The sequence below is a fragment of the Acomys russatus genome, chromosome 2 (genome assembly GCF_903995435.1).
Source record: "Acomys russatus chromosome 2, mAcoRus1.1, whole genome shotgun sequence".
NCBI classification, from domain to species: domain Eukaryota; kingdom Metazoa; phylum Chordata; class Mammalia; order Rodentia; family Muridae; genus Acomys; species Acomys russatus.
In genome coordinates, this window is record NC_067138.1 from 28,961,411 (window position 1) to 28,984,010 (window position 22,600).

The 22,600-nt window shown below is 44.4% G+C and overlaps 1 protein-coding gene across 4 annotated transcripts in view; it reads left to right on the forward strand.

Moving 5' to 3' along the window:
- Lyn (LYN proto-oncogene, Src family tyrosine kinase) overlaps window positions 1-22,600 on the forward strand; it is a 116,259-nt gene that overhangs the window by 64,952 nt on the left and 28,707 nt on the right. For all 4 annotated transcript variants that reach the window (XM_051159695.1, XM_051159705.1, XM_051159680.1 and 1 more), the window contains exons 8-10: window positions 397-549; window positions 11,232-11,414; window positions 12,218-12,294. In XM_051159695.1, coding sequence (XP_051015652.1) covers window positions 397-549; window positions 11,232-11,414; window positions 12,218-12,294 — 413 coding nt within the window. The remainder of the gene's footprint in view (window positions 1-396; window positions 550-11,231; window positions 11,415-12,217; window positions 12,295-22,600) is intronic.

Consider the following 22,600-nt stretch of genomic DNA (forward strand, 5'->3'; position numbering starts at 1 on the left):
TTGCACTAGAGGCACATCTAAAACAGAATGTACCAATTGGTTCTGCATTAGAGATTCAGCTGGCCAAGTGTCTTTAAATGCATGGACAGATGCCTTTCTTGTCAACGTTCTCTAAACAATACAGAGAGCTACAATGTGGTGTTTGCGTTGTATCACTTCTATTACAAGAGTGATTTAAAATAAGGCGTGCACATGAAATACTGTTTGCATTTCTGTTTTCTTTCTCTTTTTCATGTTTTCTTCCTTCCTTCCTTCCTTTTTCCTTTTTCTTCTTTTTACAATCATTGTGTATGCTGGGGAATCCATGCCTGAGCTATGTCCTTTAGGCTTGGCAGTAAGCTCTCCTACTCACCAGCCCTCCGTGGATGTGTAACTTTGTTCTTCCTTGCACATTAGAGCAGTCTGATGGCCTATGCCGAAGATTGGAGAAGGCATGCATTAGTCCCAAACCACAGAAGCCATGGGATAAAGATGCCTGGGAGATCCCCCGAGAGTCCATTAAGTTGGTGAAAAAGCTCGGCGCAGGACAGTTTGGGGAAGTCTGGATGGGTGAGTGTTCAGCTGGTGTCCCACTCTGGAGAGAATAATAAAGGAGCCAAGCCTCTGCCAGCCACTGAGCCAGGCACTGGGCTGTTCAGAAGCGTAATTTCCTTCTTTCCTGTCTGTCTTGGGACAAATTCTGACCGCTTTGATGTTTGCTCTCCCTTGGGACTTTGATAATTCCCTTCATCTGCTCCAGGATAAGAGCACTGGATGCTTACCCAAATCCTGTCTCCTCTTCATCAGTCTCTCGTCCTCACACTCAGGGTATACACTTGAGATCTCAACTTAGTGAGAGCTACTCTCAGGCTTAGGGCCTGCTAGCTTCATAGAAAGCTTCAGGTTCATTCTGTGTGTGGGTCACCAATGAAAGATGCTCAAAGCCCCACCATTAATGAATCCTTCTACAGAGCTACATATAATCTTCTCAGACTGGAACGAAGTGCATCAAGATTGGAGCAGAGGCTTGCTCCAGGAATTTTTTTTTTAATTTAAATGTTATTTTACATGTATGGGTGTTTCACATGCACATGTATATTGCACCATCTTCATGCCTAGTGGCCACTGCAGGCTAGAAGAGAGCATCCCCTGGTACTGCAGTCATAGAGATCGTGACCCTCAGTGGGTGCTAGGATTTAAACCCAGGTCCTCTGCAAGAGCAGGAAGTGTTGTTACCCTCTGTGCTGTCTTTTCAAGCCTCCAAAGAGTTCTTCTTGACCACCTCAATTTTCTCAAGTTTTCACGGAATATAAATTTATTTGTGATACATTTATATATGATATTAAATATGTATATTAAAGTTTTTAAGTATCACATTGTCTTTTTAGTTCTTAAAAAAAAAAAGTTTGTCTTGGCCAGGGTAGCATGGGAGGCCACACATGTCTGACTGTGTCACTCAGTGTCAGCTTTGTGGGGATGAGAGTAAAGTCAATTTCTAAGTAGCAGGGGTAGCTAACATTTGAAAATGCCTCAGCCTAGGCAGTAATGGAGGAGGACGCCAGACAGTAGCAACCACAGGGTATGACGTGGAGACCAGGAAGGGATAGAGGGTTTTCCCCTGGAAATCCAGTCTCTGCTATCTCAGCTGCGTACTTTGGCCCAGTGGCACCATCATCGCAGAAATCTTAATTATGCACACACTGACCCGGCTGCAATTAATCGATATTGCAATGTAAGTCTGAAGCCACAAAATGTAAATAGCTCAAGGTAGTTACCACTGTACAACTCTCCTCTCTCTCTCTCTCTCTCTCTCTCTCTCTCTCTCTCTCTCTCTCTCTCTCTCTCTCTCTCCACACACACACACACCCACACCCACCCCCGCTCCTCATTGAGTTGGCTTGTCTCAGAACCTTTGAGATTGGGCCTAACTGCTTGCTCTCAGGTCAGTTTCTTCCCCTGGTTGCTTTTGTCACAATACCGTCTTTATTTTGCCCCTCTCTAACAAAATCAACATTGCATCAGCCTAACAAAATTAATGCTGTTAATGGAACAGTTCTGTGGCACGCAATAAGTTCATAAGCTGCAAAGCACCCCAGGCTACTTACAAATAGTTTTATCACTCCCACAACAGCCATTACACCCATCAACGCCTCTTTTAACTGTTCTGAACCATACTGGTAAGAACACCCAGTGGACACGCTTTCATTTCTTGTCATTGTATACTAGGAATATTTACTTGTCGGTCTATTTTGAACTTTCGTAGGACCTAAAAGACCATTTTTTTAAAATGTTGCCATCTTCTTTTTCCTCCCTGAGATATTTGTGTTTATTTCTTAGTGGTTAATTTATCTTTCCAGATTCATGGAATGGGACAGGAATGGTTTAATGACTACTGTAAAACTCACCAGTTGTGTATCCCTCATGCTTGCTTTCATGAGTGAGTGCACATGAACCTTTTGCTGCTGTTGAGACACTTGAGAGTCATTGCCTGCAGGACCGCTTTGCTCCTGACACTGGTCCCTACAGCTGTCACTACAGCCCTGACTCTATCCTAACCATGGCTGGACTAATGTTCTTTTGAATATTTGCACCTAACACATCTTCAACTCTCCTACTATGGAAAATCCTGCATCTTATCTTCATCTTTTATGACACTCATATCCTGTAAAACACAGGGTCATTGTTATGTAACATGACCCTGGACTTGGATTTTTTCCTAAGTGTCCCATGGCGTGGCTTACCTATCTGTGTGTGGCACCTAAGCATTACACTCTACTGTGTTTTGGATGCTATCAGGTTGTGCTAAAAACCACCTAGGGCAAAGTTCTCTCACACAGTCTTAAAACATCTACTGGCAGACTATGTATCCATTACAAAAGAGAATCTTGAGTTGCCATGGAGATATTTGATAGGGTTCCTTAAAATCAAAGAGAACAAGAGCAAGAATGGTACATTGTGCCTAATCACTGCAAACTATACTTGGATAGATTTTCTCTATTTTAATCATAAATGCAATATGGAAAGTATTGCAGTTTGGCTTTCCTATGCATATTTTTCCAGATAAGGGATTGATAAGTGTCCCAAGAAGAGTGAACGGCAGATCATCCACACTGTGGTCTAACTGGGATGGACTCATTCACCCCAAAATTCAGAGTTTTGTTCCATCCTTCTCAGACTGAGCTGTGAAACCAGAAAAAAGGCATAGAGCATCCCGCTGAGGGATATGTACCCATTAGCAAACCAAATACACTTAAATCCAGTCGCTTAGGTGGATTGGATGTATGAGACTTACATTTCAGTTCATACTATCTAAAAAGATGGAGTGGTTGCCACAGGGGTCAGAAAGGCCTATCTGCTGCATAGACAGAATAGGTATCAGCCTTGACAAGAGCCGCCTCGCTTTAACCCATGTTCCTACCCTAGCCCTGAATACTGTGCTCTTAAATGCATACCCACAGTTCTTTATTCATTTGCCAGTGGCACTCAGGTTTGCGTCCTTCTTTTGCCTACAGTGGGCTGTACTGCTGCGACTCAGGGTGGACAGGTATCTCTTAGGACCCCACCTTCAGAGGTGCAGTTGCTGGATCTCATTTATTTTCTTGTTTTATTTTTATTATTGTGGGGGGGGTGAGGGTGCCCGTGGAGGCCAGGAGGTGGTATTAGGCCCTTAGCAGTTGGGGTTCCAGGTGGTAGTAAGTCACCCAATGTAGGTAATGGGGAAACCAAATACAAGTCCTCTGACAGAGCAACAAATACTCTTAACCACCCCCACCTCTCTAGCCCCTCCCCCCTCCCGCCCCCAGTCAGTGGCTCTTAAGATACCTTTACTTGTAAAGTTTTAAGGAATTGCCATTCTGTGGACACGCTGAAGTGGAAGCATCAATTTCCATCCCCACTAATGGTGTGCAAAGGTCCAGATTCCTGCAAGTCCTTTAGAACACTTGTTACTTTTGTCCCAGGAGGTTTGGTATGTTCCTGTGGTGAGGCTTTAATGGGTGTGAGAACTGTGGTTTTCCTTTGCAGTTCCCTACAGATGAGCTGTGCTGGGAGTCCTCTCATGAGTACAGTGGCCGTTTCTGTATCTTACCCAGAGAAATGTACACTCTGTTCCATTTTCTTTTCTTTCCCTTTTTTATGCCAAGTGTGGTAGCACATTCCTTTAATCCCACCACTTCTGGGAGTCAGAAGCAGGCAGATCTCTGTGAGTTCAAGGCCGGCCTGATCTACATGATGATTTCTATGCTAGCTTAAGATACATAGTGAGACCTTATCTCAAGAAAACATTGTCATTTATTAAAGTCTGACAATGAAAGGCACAATCAGGGTAGCCCATCTGACACCAGGTTATAAAGACCCTAACTAGGACATCCGTTGTCCTGATTGAAAGACCCAATTCAGGAAAGTATTACATACCTAACATTACTCTACACAAAATCCTATAGCATCGGTGTGAAAACCACAGAGGAAAGAATTGCTAGGAATTTCTACATGAAACAAAGGTGGTTTCTTTTTTATTTTTTAAAATGTTTTTTGAGATAATTGACATTAACCTAATAAGAAAGAACACAGGGTGCTGGAGAGGTGGCTCAGAGGTTAAAGAGTGCTCACTGCTCTTCTAGAGGCCCTGGATTAATTCCTAGCATCACACAACAATGATCAGCTGTGAGTAACTTCAGTTTCAGGGGATCTGATGCCTTCATTCTGGCCTCCCTGGGCACCAGTCACACATGTATGCACAGATATACATACAGGCAAAGACTAAGACACATAAAATGAAATTTTAAAAAAGAAGAAATGCCAAGCCAAGGTAAAATAGCAATAGGCTTAAGAAATGAGTTCAATTAAGGAAGAAAGAAGTTAAGAAAGAAAACATAGAAATGGAAACATGTGCTCCACAAACACCCAAACATGAATGTTCAAGACAGCATTATTCATAGTAGTAGGAAAGTGGTCTAGAATCCCAGCATTTATGAGAATAAAGCAGGAGGATTTTAAATTTAAGGCCAGCCTGGGCTACATGACAACACTGTCTCAAAAACAATAATATAAACAGCCAGAATTTTTACCAAGAAATTAATGTATGAGCAAAAATTGGTATAGCCATGGAGTGTTCTCAACTACTGGGCTGTCTCTCCAGCCCTCTCCTCCCATTTAGTTTTTGATCCTCAAGAAATGTGAGAGCTAGTTTTTCACACGGGTACAAAACAAAACCAGCCAATTAAGATCACATCATTGTTAAGCAAATAAGTTATTGTTTTGTTCATCACAAGGGACGGTCCACAGACCGCCTCTCACACTGTAACATCTGAAACGCCAGGGAGAGCTTCTCAGATGTGACCTGCCCTCTGCAGGAAGAAAGCTGTGGAGATGAAAGTGAGAGATGTGTTTGCCTCAAGCTGTTTCCTCTGGTCGTGTGACCCTGGGCATCTGCTGTGGGTGCCCTCTTCCTCTGTGTATTGTTAATATTTCCAGAGATCTGAGTGGACAGTGAAGAGGAGGAGGAGGAGGAGGAAGCTTTTTGTTTTGTTTTGGTTTGGTTTTTAATTACAATTTGGTCTTCAAGAGGCTTTAGTTTAAGAAATGAAAATTTCTAACAGTTTTGTTTGACACAGTCTTTGCTTTGTTTTCTGAGACAGGGTCTATCTATGTAGTCCTGGAACTCACTTATGCAGACCAGGCTGGCCTCAAACTCAGAGCTCTGCCTGCCTCTGCCACCCAAGTGCTGGGATTAAAGGTGTGTGCCACCACCTCCTGGCTGTCCTTTTTTAAAGATTAAATTGTTTTTACCTTTTGGTTTTGAGTATTTGCTTGTGTGTATGTATGTTCACCATGTGCATGCCAGCAAAGGGCTTCCAGCTCCTGGAATTAGAGTGTTGTGAGCCACCACGTGGGTGCTTAGAACCAAATGCAGGCCTCAGGCCTCTGCAAAAACAGCAGTGCTCTTGTGCTCTGAGCCCGCTCTCACCATGACACATGCTTATTTAGAGGCAACTTACTTGAAACCAATCATCAGCCAACTTTCCAAACCAATTATATGCTTTTTGTTTAAAGTAACTCTCCATCCCATGGTATGTGTGCGCGCGCGCGCGCGCGTGTGTGTGTGTATGTGTGTGTGTGTGTGTGTGTGTGTGTGTACACCTTGTAGCAAGCCAGCCATGGCTAGAATTGGAACTTTCTCAAGTTCTTGTTTTCTCTAACTGTGGCAGAATCACTCCACCAGAAGTTCTTTATTATCCTGATTTATTTGATCTAAAATTTCTGTGACTAGGTTAGTAGATCCCTCAAATGACTCTGTGTGTGTGTGTGTGTGTGTGTGTGTGTGTGTGTGTGTGTGTGTACACCTTGTAGCAAGCCAGCCATGGCTAGAATTGGAACTTTCTCAAGTTCTTGTTTTCTCTAACTGTGGCAGAATCACTCCACCAGAAGTTCTTTATTATCCTGATTTATTTGATCTAAAATTTCTGTGACTAGGTTAGTAGATCCCTCAAATGACTCTGTGTGTGTGTGTGTGTGTGTGTGTGTGTGTGTGTGTGTGTGTGTGTGTGTGCTGGAGCCATGGACACAGCTGTTTAGTCCACTGTTGATTCCAAATTCCTTATCAGCATCCTCAATATCATTAGCAGCTGTGTTATTTCCTGGTGACTTTTGCTCTACCTCTGGAGAGCATATCTTCCATCCTTCCAAAGGATGTAAAAATTTCCAGGTCCCATTGTTTTCATGGGGATGAGTGGGAGTGACTTTTGTTTCTTTAGCTTTGATGCTCGGTAATGTAACAAGAGCACAGAGAAGCTGCTGCAGGAATAGACAGCCGCAAGTGATTACAAACGCCACAGAGGAAACCAGCCAGACCCTTGAGTCCCTCTTGTCCCTTTCCAACCTCAGTCTGGCATGCCCCCAGGGACACCTGCCATTCTGACCTTTGTCCTAACTTCTTGACCTTTTCCCCTAAGGTGCTAGAAGTGGAGCTAGGGTCTTGTGCAAGCAGACAATGCTTTGGTGCCTTTTATTTAACTTTATATAACTATACGTGTTTTATACCATACTTTTATTTATGGTACAGCATACATCAAACAGTCCAGTCCAGATTTGACATTTTTAGATGATTTGATCCATGTTTGGGGCTCTTATAACATTTAATGCATCTCTGTCACTGTGCAATGTTGCTTGTGCGTGCATGTAAAATATGTAGAATTGTATTCATTCATTTCAATATTCACTGGTGAAGTCGGAAGTAATCCCACACTGTGAACACTGTGCTCTCACTGTGGTTTTGATGGTACAAGAGTGCATGGATTTTTTTTCTAGAAGGAATGGATTTGCTGGGTCATAAAGTACAGGCCTACATGTCTGTGGATTCAACCTATCTGGAATGGAAAATATTTGAGGAGAGGGTTGACTTACAATGAATAAGTACAGATTTTTTTCTTTGTACCGAAACAATACAGTCTAACAACTATGTGCATAGCATTTACATTTTACTTGATATCATAAGTTATCTAGGGGTAAAGAAAAGTATCCTAGAGAATGTGCACAGGTTAGATGCAAACAGTCTGCCATTGTATGCTAAAGACATACTTAGATTTTTGTATGCTCCAGGGTCCTAGGCCAGTCCCCTATGGATGATGTAGATGGACCAGTCCCTATGGATTATATAGGAAATACCATTTATGAATCATCATTCTATTAATATTGTCAAGAGCTCCCAGTTTACTAGTTCCTAGCAATATACAATGTGCACTTTCCTGAACAGTGGACTTGTACCTACAGCATGGCCTCAGTGCAGCACAGCCTGTGTGGTCACTCTGAAAGAGGCTACTGTCATCATCCTTCATGGGCCCCTTAGGATTTCATCCCAAAGCTTTGCTGTTTACACTCAGTGGTGCTCAGAGAAAAAGCTCAGGAGAGGGCCTGAGGGAGCTGCCATAGCATCTCTCCCTCCTCAGCGTTTACCCACAGTGTCATGCATTTTGATATGGGTTGCAGAGCTGGTTTCTCCTTGTAGCTTCTTTTACATTCCCCTGGTTGCTAATACAAGTGTGAACCTTTTGTACATCTGAGGCACTGGAGTTTCTCCTTTAGGGAATGTGCACCCATGCCTTTACTGCTTTAACTGATTTGCAGGAATTACAGACTCAAGATACTAGTGGCTTGTCAGTTGTATAAGCCATAGAGAATATTTTCACACACACACCGTGTGTGTGTGTGTGTGTGTGTGTGTGTGTGTGTGTGTGTGTGTGTGTAAAAGCTAGATGTTGATATTGGCCCTCTTCTGCATTTTGCTCTCCTCCTTATTTATTGAGTCAGGGAAATTGCTGCAGCTTGAATTTGTCTAGACCAGTGAGCTCTGAGAATCCTGTCTGTCCTATCAGCACTGGGGTTACAGAGCTGTGCCTAGCTTTTATGTGGGTGCTGGGGTCCTACCTCAGGTCTTCATTCTTGCAGAGTCATCACTTTACCCTCTGAACTCCCAAAAGTGTGTTTTCTTATGTTTTACTTCCTGTGTAACTGAAGACTTGTTTATAAATGAACAAAACACTCATGATACAACCTATGGCTCAATGTAGCTTTTTTTTATTTTTAAGATGCATGCATTTCATTTAATGTGTGAGTGTTTGGCCTGCATGTATGTATGTGTACTGTATGCAGGCTTCGTGCTCCCAGAAGTCATAAGAGGGCACTGGGTCCCCTGGAACTGGACAAATGGATGGTTGTGAGCCACCATGTGGGTGCTGGGAACCAAGCTTGGGTAGTCTACAAGAGCAACAGGTGCTCATTACCTCTGAGCTCCTCAAATGTAATTTAAAAAGCTTATTAATGGGATCTATTTTTAAATTGTCCTTAAGGTCTATAAAAAGGTGCCATTTTACATTTAAATGGCGAATCCACATAATTTATTCAGTATTCTGTGATGTTTAGGTGGCAGCTCTGCTACCTTTTCTACCACTGTCTTCGGTGTGTTTTAAAGCTTATTTCCACTACATTCTTCACTTTCTTCTACATGATCTTACACTTGTTGATCTGATTACACTATATAGTATAATTCAGTGTCATAAAGTATAATAAAAAAGAAATATTTTGATAGAGACCAGCCACTGCCTCCTCTCTCTCCCTCTCTTCCTCTTTTCTTTGCAAGGCTGGGGGTGGAACACAGGCCCTCACACATGGGCATTGGGCACTCTACCACTGAGCTACACACCCACCCAGAGAATTCATTCCTAATGGCCGGAAGAATTACTAGCTAAGAGTACTCCTAGAAATTAGTGCTTTTTTTTCCTGCTCATTTTGGAAATACTTGTTGTTGATGATGATGATGATGATTCCTTTTGTAAGAAGATATACATTCATTGGAAAGTTTAGTAAAAATAGAAAAGATCAAAACAAGTAGAAGTGACTCCAAATGCTACCACCCTGAAGTCACTGTTTGAGCCCACTGCTTACTGCAGATGACTCACTAGCCTGTCCACTCCCAGGTCACTGTCTGAAGGTAGCTGCAAAGGTGTGTCACACCAAGTGAACATCCCTCCTCAACTTTATTTTTTCCACACTTCCAAGAGAGCTATGGAAGCAGAGGCAAGGAAAAAGAAATTTTACTTATTATTTACATTTCTGCTTTGCCAAATTACTGAAAAGAAAAAGGGTTTCCTAAGAAAATCTGCATTAAATTCAAGTACTTCATTGAGGCAGTTTCCAAAACAGTGAGACCATGAAGGAACTGCATTTAGAGTTAGTGTTTCTAATGGGGTTCCATGAGCCAGTGTTCCTGAGAGTGTGGGAAACACTGTGAAAGAAAATCAAGTTTCTTGCTGGAAGGGCCACAGCGTCCTTCTGGAGAGGTGGTCAGATGTGACCCCAGACCTTCAGCAGCAAACCCTTTCTCACTGAGAGTTGCCTGAGGCTAGTCCTCTGAAAGCCTTGGGAAATATTTATTTGACTCTGGCATGTTATACTTTCAAAAATGTATTGAAGGAACCAGCCCTCTTAAGGACCCCCATTAAGGCCAAAGTCTGGGAAAATGTAAAAGTCAGCCTACCCAGTCCTCCCTTAAGGACCCCCATTAAGGCCAAAATGTGTAAATTTCTAGAGGGTCCAGCTTGAACCAAGGACAGACAGATATCAGATCACTGTATGTGTGTGGCAGGGACAGGAAAAACCTTGAAGAGTCCAACTTGACTCAAGGTCTCAGTCTGTGCTCAGGGTCCAGCTAGACTCAAGGACAACCAGCTGTGTTTAACATTTTCCACTACCCCTCCCCAACTAAAAAAGTACCGAAATGCCCCCTGTGACTGCTTCAACCAATCTTTTCCATAGGTCAACTTGCCCCTCCACCCATTATCCAACCACGAAACGCCAAGGCTTGTAACTCCTTGCTTACAGCTTTTCTGCCCAAATGCCAAACAATCACATACTGTAAAACTTATTTCTTTGTCTAAAACCTATAAAAGGCCCATGTGTCTGCTTCTCGTGGTCTGCAGCCTGAAAGATCTGGACAGATCCCTTCGTGTCGGCTCAATAAATTCCTATGTGTTTGCATCGACAACGGACTCCATCTCTTAGTGGGGACTCTGGGAATAGACTAAAGATCTCTCTAGAGGTCTCAGTCTTATAGTATATAGACAGCTTTTATAAGTACTACACTTCTTCCTGATTGAGAAGGTGAAACAAGCCAGGCATGGAGACCCACACTCAAATCCCAGAACTCAGGAGATTAGAGTAGGAGGAACACCAGGTTAAAGCCAACCAAGGCTACACAGTGTCTAAAAACAAAAGAAAACACCACTATTGATTCCCTTTATAAACGGGTCTGTAATGGTTCCATTAATAATAGCCAGTGCTTAATTAATCTGTGCATGTGCTGATATTATTTTCATTTACACTGGCCCTTGTAGGCTCTTTCATACCCTCTCGGGTTCTCATTTTTATTATTATAAAGTTTGAGATTTCTTGTTTATCTTGCCATGAAGAACTTTTTATTAACTAGAGGGAAATATTAGTCCTCGTGGTAAAATGCTTCACAGCATCTTCACAACTATTATTCTATAAAACCTTTTCGGTTTTGCAGTAATTTTAAACTCCTGTGTAAAGAGCACAAAGGGTCCCCCCCTCCCCTCAGCTATCGGTGCCTTTGGTTTTTAACACTGCTGTGTGATTTATCTTGGGCCTGCTCAGGTTGTAAATAAGTTTCCCAACTCTGCATGTGGGGAGCACAGTGTTTGAGTCTGAGCACCGTGCTCTGCTCTCTTCTGTCTGCATAGGTTACTATAACAACAGCACAAAGGTGGCTGTCAAGACCCTCAAGCCGGGCACCATGTCTGTGCAGGCATTCCTGGAAGAGGCCAACCTCATGAAGACCTTGCAGCATGACAAGCTGGTGCGACTCTATGCCGTGGTCACCAAGGAAGAGCCCATCTACATCATCACTGAGTTCATGGCCAAGGGTGAGTGGCATCCAGAGTCCGTACCCCGAGAGGAGCCAGGCCCCAAAGCAAAGTGTTCAGCGAGAACTCAGTTCTAATGTGAAGTCAGAAAGTAAGAGAAAGGGGACACTTTCATAAGCATCGTCTGAGGACAGCATTTTCTCTATATACTTAAAATATGAGCTATGGGGCCTACTTTGCAAGGACTTGACAATAAGAAGTCCAAGGCTGCCTGTAAGGTTGGTGCTTGTAGTTCGAAAGGGAAAAGGGGGCCTTATAGATATGAAACCAGTGGAAGTAGGAGGGGCTGCTGTCAGCGCTGTATTTAGTGAACTAACTTGTGTCCAGTGCAGCTGCTCTCCCACAGCCTTCGGCTCCTTCTATACCTTTGCTGGAATAGATCAGAGCAGGCTTAGCCTGATGCCTGCAAGGGAAAGGCCTTCCATGAAGTCATGCCTCCTGTCTTTCTGTCCCAGGCAAGCTCACTAGTGATCAGGCAGCTGTGCAATGTTAACATGCTGGCAAGCTCTCTGAAACATGGTTTCACATACCTGTAGAGAAGAGATGCCACCCATCAGCCTCTCTCCCTTGAGCGAATCCAGTCAAGAGTAACAGACTAGAAGGGATGGTGTTTGGCCAAGCTGCAGGAACGGTTTTGTAAGCATCCAGAGCTGCTAAGCCTATCAGTTTATGGGAGTCTTCTCCTTAAAAATCCCCAGAATTTTGAGCATGCTGAAGAAGCACTCCACCCTTGAACTCCACCACAGGATTTTTTTTTACTCGTGTATTTGAGTTGCGTTGACCTGTCATTCCTCTGTCCGCAGGCAGCTTGCTGGATTTCCTCAAAAGTGATGAAGGTGGCAAGGTGGTGCTCCCAAAGCTCATTGACTTTTCAGCGCAGGTAAGTAATAGAAGGCCTGGTGCTCTCTTTCCAGAGAGAACGGGCTCCCCTTGAGTTCTCCCAGAGTACAGTGTGTGTGTGTGTGTGTGTGTGTGTGTGTGTGTGTGTGTGTGTGTGTGCCTGTGTGATTCTGGGTGTGTGTCTGTCTGTCTGTGTGTCTCCGGACATACTGGGACATCACATTCTGTGAAGCAGGTCAATCTCTTTATATAATTCACAGAACTGGTGCTCAGCATTTGGAGAGGCAGGTTCGTATCATGTAAACAGAGCCGCTCTTAAGTCATGCATATGCTTAATCAAATTAATCAAATTGTGACAAATTGTGAAGTCCTTGGTATTCTTAAAGAGAGCCCTGTACTTCCTGCCTGCTCTTCCTCTTCTTGCTCCTTATTGGATGTCTCATTAGGACTCTGAGATGCACTCATTTGTAATGTTTCCAGTAATAACTCAAGAGTTGCCTATTTATTTTGTTGGAGTCACTTACTTTCTGAAATGTGTCTATAAGCAAAGGAAATTACCTAGAAACCAAGCAATGTGCCTAATGCAGCAAGGAAGTGTGCATTTAAGGAGAGAAGAGTAAGGCAGAGGAGCCAGGGGCCCTTCCTTATTAACCGTCCTTAGCTCCTCTCCTGGCCCTGGCTCTAGGGTACCACTGCGATGCTCAGGACCTCAGTATGAATACTGCTGCCATGCAGAAAAAGCCTCATGGCTGGGTGCAGTTGTGGGTCTCACAAAGCTAGCAGAACAGGAAGCAGAGAAAGCGGAAGTCTGATAAATGTGTATCACACGGAGCACAGATAAAGAGGCCCTCTGCTTTAGTGAGTGTGGATTTCCTAGTAGGCCAGAGATTAGAGGACCACAGTAAAGGTTGGCCACATGTGGCCTAAGGCCTACACAGACCCTCACTGGCTGAGAGTCAGACATTATACACAGCAGGGTATGTGCTGTATCTAAAGCATGTTTTTCTCTTTTTGCGTGCGTATTGGGTTTTGTACATCTTATTTGATAAAACACTATTTTGTTGTAGTTGAAATTTCTGAGGTCCATGTCATCTGGGTGTCAGGGGCTACCATATAAATGGAAATTTTGTTTTTCAGACTTATAAATAAGACAAGGGAATAGTTGCTTTCTGGGCCTTTGTAGCTTACAGGCATGCTTACAGAACCTGCTCTAACTGGCTTTGCAACTGAATACCAGGTCAATTTAGGGGACTTTTCCCTCCATCCCTCCCTTCCTCCTTCTTCCCTTCCTTCCTTCTTCACTTCCTTCCTCCTGTCATCCTCTCTTCCTCCCTCCTTCTCTCATCTCTCCCTTCATTTCTTCATAGATTGAACCCCGGGGACCTTGCACATATGAAGCCTATGTCTGTCACTCAGCCACGCCCCCAGCCCAATTTGTTTTCTTAGTAACTAAGCTCTGGCAGGACACGAGCCTCACCCAGACTCTCTCCCTTGGGTGTAGCTGGTGAGAGCACCTGTTGTCCCTTCGTCATTATTACATGCTCTATTTACTTGTGGCTTTTCCTATTGTAACTGGGGTGGTGGGCTCACTGGTGTGAAGTCGCATCCCTCAACCATTGACTTCTACCATGTCCCTGATACCACTGTGATGCCCTGGGGTCTGTTTATGTTGGCGTTACCCAATGAGCTGTCTCCTCTTTTATGTGTTTTTCTTAAAGTCTTCATGCCTATCAAGCCACTAGGTAACTTTGCCCATTTTCTGTGGGGAATCACATGATAACAGTGAATATTAATAAGACTAACCCAAGCTGATAGCTGGTAGCCAGATACTCAGAGAATCCACCCTATATCCTATATTCTTTTATCCAGCATATATCTTAGGGTGGAAATCAGATCAATCCACTTGGTATTTGAGGCCTAACTTAATCACCTAGTAGGATATATAATATGTCATTGGTCACTCTGTCCCATTACTGTTGTCATATGAGGCCGGGTGTGGAAAAAATTAGTGTTCACCACAGATCCCACTATGGTCCATGGCAAAGTTTGATTATCGGGACTGGGATGCTAACAACCATAGCCTCAGAAGAACAAGGAAAAGTATGAGGATCAGAGTTATGGCTTCCCAGGACCTACTTCTCTGCTTTTTCCTCCCCACCCTCCTTGGGTGTCCAGTTGAAACCGGAAATCCATGGTGCACGTGGCCACCTCCCAGTTCATGTGAGAGCTGATTTCGTTACTTCCCAGCTCAGGGAAGCTCTGAAAAGTCTCACGGGGCCCAAGTGTAAGCCATGCTCTTCAGCCAGTCCACTCAGCCTGTGTACCTCCTGCTCACCGGGTAGAGATGAGGGAATAGTAAAAGAACAGATTCCCTCACAGCTTTTCTCCTTGCACTTGAAGAAGCAGTTTTGTGCTTTTCTTTGCTGAGGGAGGAAAGGGATGCCTTAGGAGGAGTTTGACATTTCTGATTGGCCTAAGTTCCCAATGATACACCTGACATACTTGGCAGGAGAAGAGGTTAAAATTAGTCAGGAACGTCTTGGGGGTAGAACCACTGCAGAACAGCATACACAGCTGGTGCTTGCCTCATCCTCTGAAACAGAAGAAACACTGCTGCCGCTTTGGTAAATGGCACTGTAGGTAGCAGTAATGATGCAGAAGACATTGGCTTAAGAGCCAAGAAGGAAGCTTCTCCCTGGAAATGTTCTCTCCAAGGCCCAGTGCTTCTCACCTGTAGGATGACACCCAGGTGAGGCGTCCCACAGGCTTAGCTCTACTATTCCATGACACAGAAAAGCCTTTTCTACTAAGACTATATGTCACTCTGATATACTTAACGACTTTGATGTTCTAAACAAAAGGCCATAAATATATCATTTTAGTAGCCAGACTCAGGCATGACAATGGTATCTTTTCAAAATTAAAAATATTTGAATTGATAAAAACAATTATGCCTATTTATAATACACAGTTTGATATTGTTGTTCCTGAGACAGAGTCTCGCTTTGCAGCCCAGGCTGGCCTCCAATGCAACATCATTCTGTCACTGCCTTGAAAAGTGCTGGGATTACAAACAGGTGCTACTGTCCCCAGTTCAATGTGGCTTTTTAAAAAAACTAACACATTTTTATTGTGTGTACATGTTTGTGCACTCTCATACATGTAAAGATCAAAGGACAATCTATAGGGGTCTATTCTCTCCTTCCGTCATGTGGGGTCCCAGCATCAACCTCAAATCACCAAGGTTGGCAGAAGCACCGTAACCTGCTGAGCCACTTCAGTGAACATTGAGCTGCCCAGTAAGTTATTGCCAACTGCTGCCACCTGCTTGACTTCAGAACACTAGAGTTCATTCCACAGGTTTTACTGCAATTTGATCCGATTTCTCTGTATCCATTTTGAATAATGACTTTCATTCAAAAATCATTTTAAGCAAGTGACTTTACCCTTGGGGCCATGAAAACATAGAAAATGGGCAAGTGAAACTGGGGCCAATGTCAGAATCACACAACTGGATTCTATGCAGTTTTCTACCCAGGGGTGGGGAGTGGGGATAGAAAAAAACCAACAACATTTAGCTGTCAGTTTAAAATAGTATAAAACGGGAACTCGGGGTTTTTGTGTTTTCGGGTAGGGAGGTTAGCACAGTTAGGCAGAGGGACTGTGGTCATAGACTGCAGATGAAAAGAGGAGTGGCCAGAGGAACCTTGTCTTGTTTTCTTTGGGTTTTTTTTTTTTTGATGTTTTATTTTTAGGGCTTGCTGTGTGTGTGTGTGTGTGTGTGTGTGTGTGTGTGTGTGTGTGTGTGCACGCACATACATACATATATATGTATATATACACGTATATGTATATATATGTGTGTTATATGTACACACACACACACACACACACACACACACATCATTTATTTTTGAGAATGAGCCTCACTCTTTACCCTAAGCCGACCTCAAGCTTTCAGTCCTCCTGCTTCTGCTTGCCGGTACTGGGTTACAGGTGTGTGATAGCACAGCTGCCTTTATTATTTACACCTGGTTAGAAAGCTTCCTAGCCCCAGCAAAAGCCTGTGAGTCAGATCAGCCTCGAGTCGTGATACTGTTTTGTCTAGGAATGACAGTGTCTAGTTTGTATTACGGTAAGTCACAAGCCAGCTTCCTCTTTGGGAACTTGTCATGGTGGCCTACAGGGCTAGATTACGTGGAGTGGCTTAGGGCCAGTGAGGGTCATTACCAGAAATCACATTCAAAGCAGAGGAAAAAGCGCTTTAAAAGAAGCCACTTTGTCAACCCTGAAAAAGTCTTTCTTAGGCTCTACGTGTGCTCTTTATACCTTGTCCACGTGTCTCCCTCCTCTCTTTCACACATGGCATGCAGGGAGCACAGCCTGGCTCCTTTCTAGGAATGGGATGAGCAAGGCACACTCTGTGTGTGGAATGCAGATGAGTAGTGGATGAGGATAGGCTTTGGCACCAGGAACATGGCCAGGGCTGGCGGGTTAAGCATCTTCTTACATTGCTCTCAGAGCACTGTGGGTGGGGATGATGGAACCCAGTGGCGTAGGAGAGCTGGCTGTGGGAACAGGATCAGTCCATCAGCCTGGGAAAGGCTGCAGACTGCAGAAGTGAGCTTTGACTACAGGAGGAAGTTAGTGCCAAGAAAAGAGGACAAGAGGGGGCAAGTGGGGCATGGAGTGAAACGAGACAGGCCAGTGAGCAGGACATAAGTGTCCAGAGAACCTGCAAGTGTCAATCAGAGAGTTAAGAGCGGGAACAGTGCACTGTTTTGTCGATAACCCTAGTTTAAAGCTGAATCAGGAGTTTTGCTCTTTTAGTTAATATTTTGCCACTTAGTGATGAACAGATGGTGCTTGCAGCCACTGTATCATCTATGTATAGTCTCCACACCACATGCAAACCAGTAGTGAAATCTCTCTTCACTAAGATTATACTGTGTGGTTGCCATTTTTGTTTTTCCTTTAAAACTACACCAGGTTCAATTCTCAGCAACCACATGGTGGTTCACAACCACCTGTAATGTGATCTGATCCCCTCTTCTGGCCTATAGGTGTACATGCAGGCAGAACACTGTATACATAATAATAAATAAATAAATCTTTTTTAAAAAAACTGCACCAGGAAAGGTGGGGTGGAAAGGGAATGAGGATTTGCCCTCCAAAACCAAGAAGCACTTCGGTCAGGGAGGCCTCAGCCTGACGTAGCTGATCCAGTGCTTGGACACAACTGTAGACCCGTGGATTCCTGGTGATACCACAACAGCACTAGTTCCTGGAGCATGAACTCATGGCTGGCTGCTCTGGCCATGATAGCACCTGACTGAATTCTGCAGCAGGGATGTGCTGTCAAATCTGGCCTTGACGTCTTGGATACAAAATTGGGTAGAAAGGAGCGTCGTCTATGGTTTGGACATGACTTGAGTGTGGCCCCCACAAGGGCCCATGTGGAGTGAATATGGCTGTGTTTGGAGATTTTGAAGGTAGGGTTGCTTTAAAGGAATGACTCTCCTGGAGAACCACAGACCGGCCCCTCCCTCCCCCTCTGCTCTCCATTTGCCATGGTGACTAGTACCTGAAAGAACTGCTTAAAAAAAAAAAAAAAGGGGAAAAGGGTCATTTTGATTTGCTTTGGTTCATGATTCCAGATGTTTCAGTTTGTGGGCAGCTTGCTCTATTGCTGTGAGCCTGTGGTAAGGGAAAACCCCATGTTGTGAAGAGAATCTGTGAGAACAAACTAGCTTACTTTACACTTGCCAGGAGGCAAAGAGAGAGAGGAAGAGAAAGGGTCCTAGTATACCTTTCAAACATCCCTGGTGATATGTAGGCAGGCCACACCTGCTAATGTTTCTCTCATCATCCAATAGTGCGGTCCATGTCCATTGTGAATTCAGGGCTGGGGATTTGGCTCAATGGTGGTACATTTGCCTGCTGTACACCAAGTGTTAGGTTCCATGCCTAGTTCTGTGAGGAAAAAAAAAAACACTTAATTCACAAATGGTTAATCCATCTATCATTCCTCATGGTCCGTTCATCTCTCAGTAGCACCACCAACTAAAGACTAAGGCTTTAACACACATGAGTTTTGTTAGAGGTCAGGAGGACCCCAGCCATCTCTGGCACTATGCTGTGAGCGAAATGGGCCTTTCTTTCCTTAAAATTACCTTGCCTCCAGTGTTTTATGATAGTGATAGAACACTGAGTACTTCAGGAAGAGCCTCAGTCTGGGGGAGCAGTAGTACATGAAGAACATGCTCAATTGTCTGCACTGAGCATCCCGGGCACTGGAGTAGCAATAAGGGATGGAATGTTGAGAGCACCAGCTCCGGGCATCCTAGATTTCAGGTGCTTTGCTGTGGGGTCTAGTCATGGAAGATGGGTGAAGCTGAAGAGGTCTGGGAGGTCAGACTGCAGACACATTTAAATGGACTTTCAGGAGAATGTGTGAAAAGATAGGAGATGATCCTGGGCAGAATCCCAGGGATGGTGCTGGAAGAGCAGGTGTAAAGGGCTTGTTAGCTTTTGTGGAGCAGGCAAGGCCACAGAGCCAGCTACCCACCCACACAGGTTGGATTTACTGAGAACAAAGAAACTTACATTTCATTTTGGGCCAAAAGCACCATTGGAGAACTTTGCTAGACTCTTCTCGGCACACTGGTTTTGGGGAAAAGCCACACTGCCTGGTTCCTTCCCCCATCCCTAGGCTTCCGTCCTCCTTCTAGTTTCTGCCAGACTCTTCTTCCTAGTCTTTCCCTTCTCTCTCGTCTCCCCTTGGCCCTTCCCAGGCCACTCCCCACACCACACTTCCAGAAAAGAGCTTACTTTCTGTTTGCACACAGAGGGAACTGTATAGTTTTTATTCCTTTTTAAAGTAGGCTTGTATTAAGTCTTTTCTTAGGAAGGCAAAAATGGAAATAAGATTACATGGAGAGTGATATTTTAGTTATTGGTCTTTAAAAAAAATGTTGGCTTTTGTAGAGAAGTGCTTTTTTCCTTCACCTCAGAACATCATGGGCTTCAAAACATTTGTGCAAGTAGCTTTTGCAAAGTACAGGAAAGTGGAGCCAGTGAAGCAGCCTTCACGCCTGTTTAATGACCATTGGATTTAACTGTTCATCCTGATGTCATCTGTTCCTGGAGACATTCTCTTGGATTTCCTTGAGGTATAGGCAGTGTGTGGGTGGGGAGCATTCCTTAGTTCTGCATTTGGTGAGTTCTTTCCGGACTCCACTAGCATTCCTGAGGCAACCATCTGTCCCACAGCACTTGAAGAGCTGCTCAGGACACCTAGACCTACCACAAGAATCTGCCTATTTCTTTCTTTGCCTATACCTCTGCCTGTAGGATCATTTTTAGTTTGTGCATTTGAGAATGTCTGGCATTTGTCTTCACATAGTTGAGGGGATTGGGATGCTGACTAGCCTGATTTTAATCATTACACACGGCATGCATACAATGAATGATTACATCATACCTACAAATAAATACAGTTGTGTGTGCATTAAGAAAAAAAACACTAAACAACAAGGTACCCACTTGCAGTTGTGTCTGTTTCTATTGCTCTGATTGAGCACCATAAACAGAAGCAACCTGGGAAGGGATTATTTCATTTTCTGCTTCCAAGTACACTTGTGGTCTCCATCACTGAGGAACATCAGAGCAAGAACTCAAGGCAAGAGCCTGGAGGCAGAAAGAGAAGCAGAGGCCACGGAGGAACCGTGCTTCCTAGATTACTCCCTGTGGCTTGCTCAGCCTGCTTTGTTATACACCCCAGGACCATCCACACAGTTAAAAATCAAATCAGAATAAGATAGTTCAACAACATTAGAAGTCCAATGTTTGACATCTGGTACCAACTGCTGCTCTAAGTGACCTAGGCAGCAGTATTGCTCTGGCACTGGCCTCTGCAGCACACCTGTGCCAAGTTGACATAAAGACTGGCCAGCAGCCATAAATTTCAGACAGGGAGTTGGTTCCCAGAAGCTCTTCCTCCTGTCTCCTCAGCTTCCTTTTTTTCCAAGTTTCACTGCATATGCAAGACCAGCTATAGGGTTTCTCGTCTCCCGCCTTTCCTCTCTCCTCCTCTTCCTCCCTTCTCTCTACTTCTCTTATTCTTGGGTCTTTAAAAATGGCGGTAGGATGGGGCCTCAAAAACAGCTTGGGATGTAAAGTGCTTGCCACACATACAGGAAGAATGAATTCAAAGCACCCAAACCCAGGTAAAGCTGGGGTGGAGACTGAAAATTCCTAGAAACTAATCAGTCAAGCGGCCATCAAGAGAGACCCTTTCTCTACCAAAGTGGAAGACAAGGGCGCCTGAGGTTTCCCTTTGACCTCTACATGTGTTCTGTGGCATGTCCATGCCCTGCCCCCATACACACCAGATACGTGGACACACGTGTTGTTAAGATATTCACAACATCAAAGGCACCAGTTTAACCATATTGAGTGCTGTCTGGAGCACTCAGTCCATTCATGTTGTTGCAAAACCCAGAGGACTTCCAGAACCCCTCCTTCTTCCCCAGCCAAAATACTGCACCCACCAATGCCAGCTCCCCGTCGCCCGCCTCCACCACCCTGGCAATCCCCTTCTGTTACCCTCTATTACCCATCTTTCTAAGTCTGGCTATTGTATGGGTCTCACCACCTGGATGGCGTTTGTCGCTGGCAACTGCCCTCAGTGGGTTCCATCCAGACCTAGAGCCCCCTGGGTCAACAGCACCCTCCTCCCTCAGCTCGGCAGCTCACAACTGCTCTCCTGCCTCCGTGCCTTGCCCAAATTTCCTTCCTAGGAGCTACTGTCCTTTGCCTTGTTCTCACACTCTTGTTGCCAGCATGTCTGCTCACCTAAGCCATTTCTCCTCAGACCCTGCCTGCTCCATGATGCTTTTCTGTAGTCACCTCCAAGCATTTCTTTCACAGCATATACAGTTCATGTTTCAACGAGTTCTTGATGGGTTTTGTTTTGTTTTTTCAAGACAGGGTCTCTCTGTGTAGTCTTGTACTGGACTCGTACTGTAGACCAGGCTGGCCTTGAACTCATAGGGATCCACCTGCCTCTGCCTCCCAAGTGCTGGGATTAAAGGCATGCACCACCGCCCACACGGCCTTGTTGAAGTTTTTATCATCAGTATGTAGCAATAGAGCCTTGAATAAGAGAGTGGGTGCTGAGTAAAAACCTGCTGAATTGCTTTATTGACCCTTAAAGCGGAGCACACCTCTCTTGCTTTGTGCAGCTCTGAACTAGTGACAGGAAGAAAGCCCGTCATCTTGAAGGTTGCCGGAGTCTCAGTGTGAACAAAGAATTTTCACTTTCCTCTTCTTCTGTTTATTTACTTGCACAAAACCTGCCTAATTGGCCAAACAAACATGAGAGAAGGAGGAAGTGGAATAAGAGTATCTGGGCTGTCAGGGAAAACAAAGAGTGGCTTTGTTTTGCATTCCTCGTGGCATAAAGAACACCAGGAAGAATGAGAAATTATAAACGAGCTGTTTGAAATTGAAGCACAGTGGGGGTAGGCACACAGTGGAACAGGTGTTTTCTCTCTTGGCAGGGCCTTTCCGGGCCTGTCCCTTGGTACTGCGCACCACCTTGATTCTGGACTTGACATGGCGAAGGCACCCATCTTTACAAAATTACGATTTGTAGTTGGTAGAAAAATTTCCAGCTGCTTCTCTTTGTAGTTTTAACCATTTCCTGGGTCATGCTCTATGTTTTGGAACCAACTTCTTATTCCTTTAAGATATCTTTACTGGTATAAAAGTGTTTCTTAGCTCGTGTGTGTGTGTGTGTGTGTGTGTGTGTGTGTGTGTGTGTGTAAATCCCTACACTGATTGTAGACCCTCTTCATCCCTAGACCCTCAACTCCATTGAAGCCATGGCTGTCAGACTCTGCTCGCTGTAGTAGTCCTGGGGTCCCCTGGGACTGATGCTTCCCTCACTGTGACACTGTGACACTGTGACACAGCTCACTGGCTGGCTCCAACCTGCCATTGTTCCCAGCAGTCCACACCTTCAAACGAAAGCTTGTTTCTTGACTTCTTTCTCTCCAGCACTCTGTCTTGTCTCTTCTGCATGTCATAGTGCTCCATTGTATCTTTACCACGCTCTGTCTCTAAAGGTTCGAGCTTAGCATCACTCCAGTTCATCTTGTCACTCACATCTTGTTTCCACACCTCTTCCATCCTCATCTTCCCCTCTTTCTGGTGTTGCACACACAGCCACACACACACCCTGTCTTATCTTCCTGGTTCCTAGCCTTGGGCAGAGCAAGCTCTTCACCTCATTGAACCTTAACTTCAGCTATATACTAATGTGACAGCTGGCTTTTTGCACT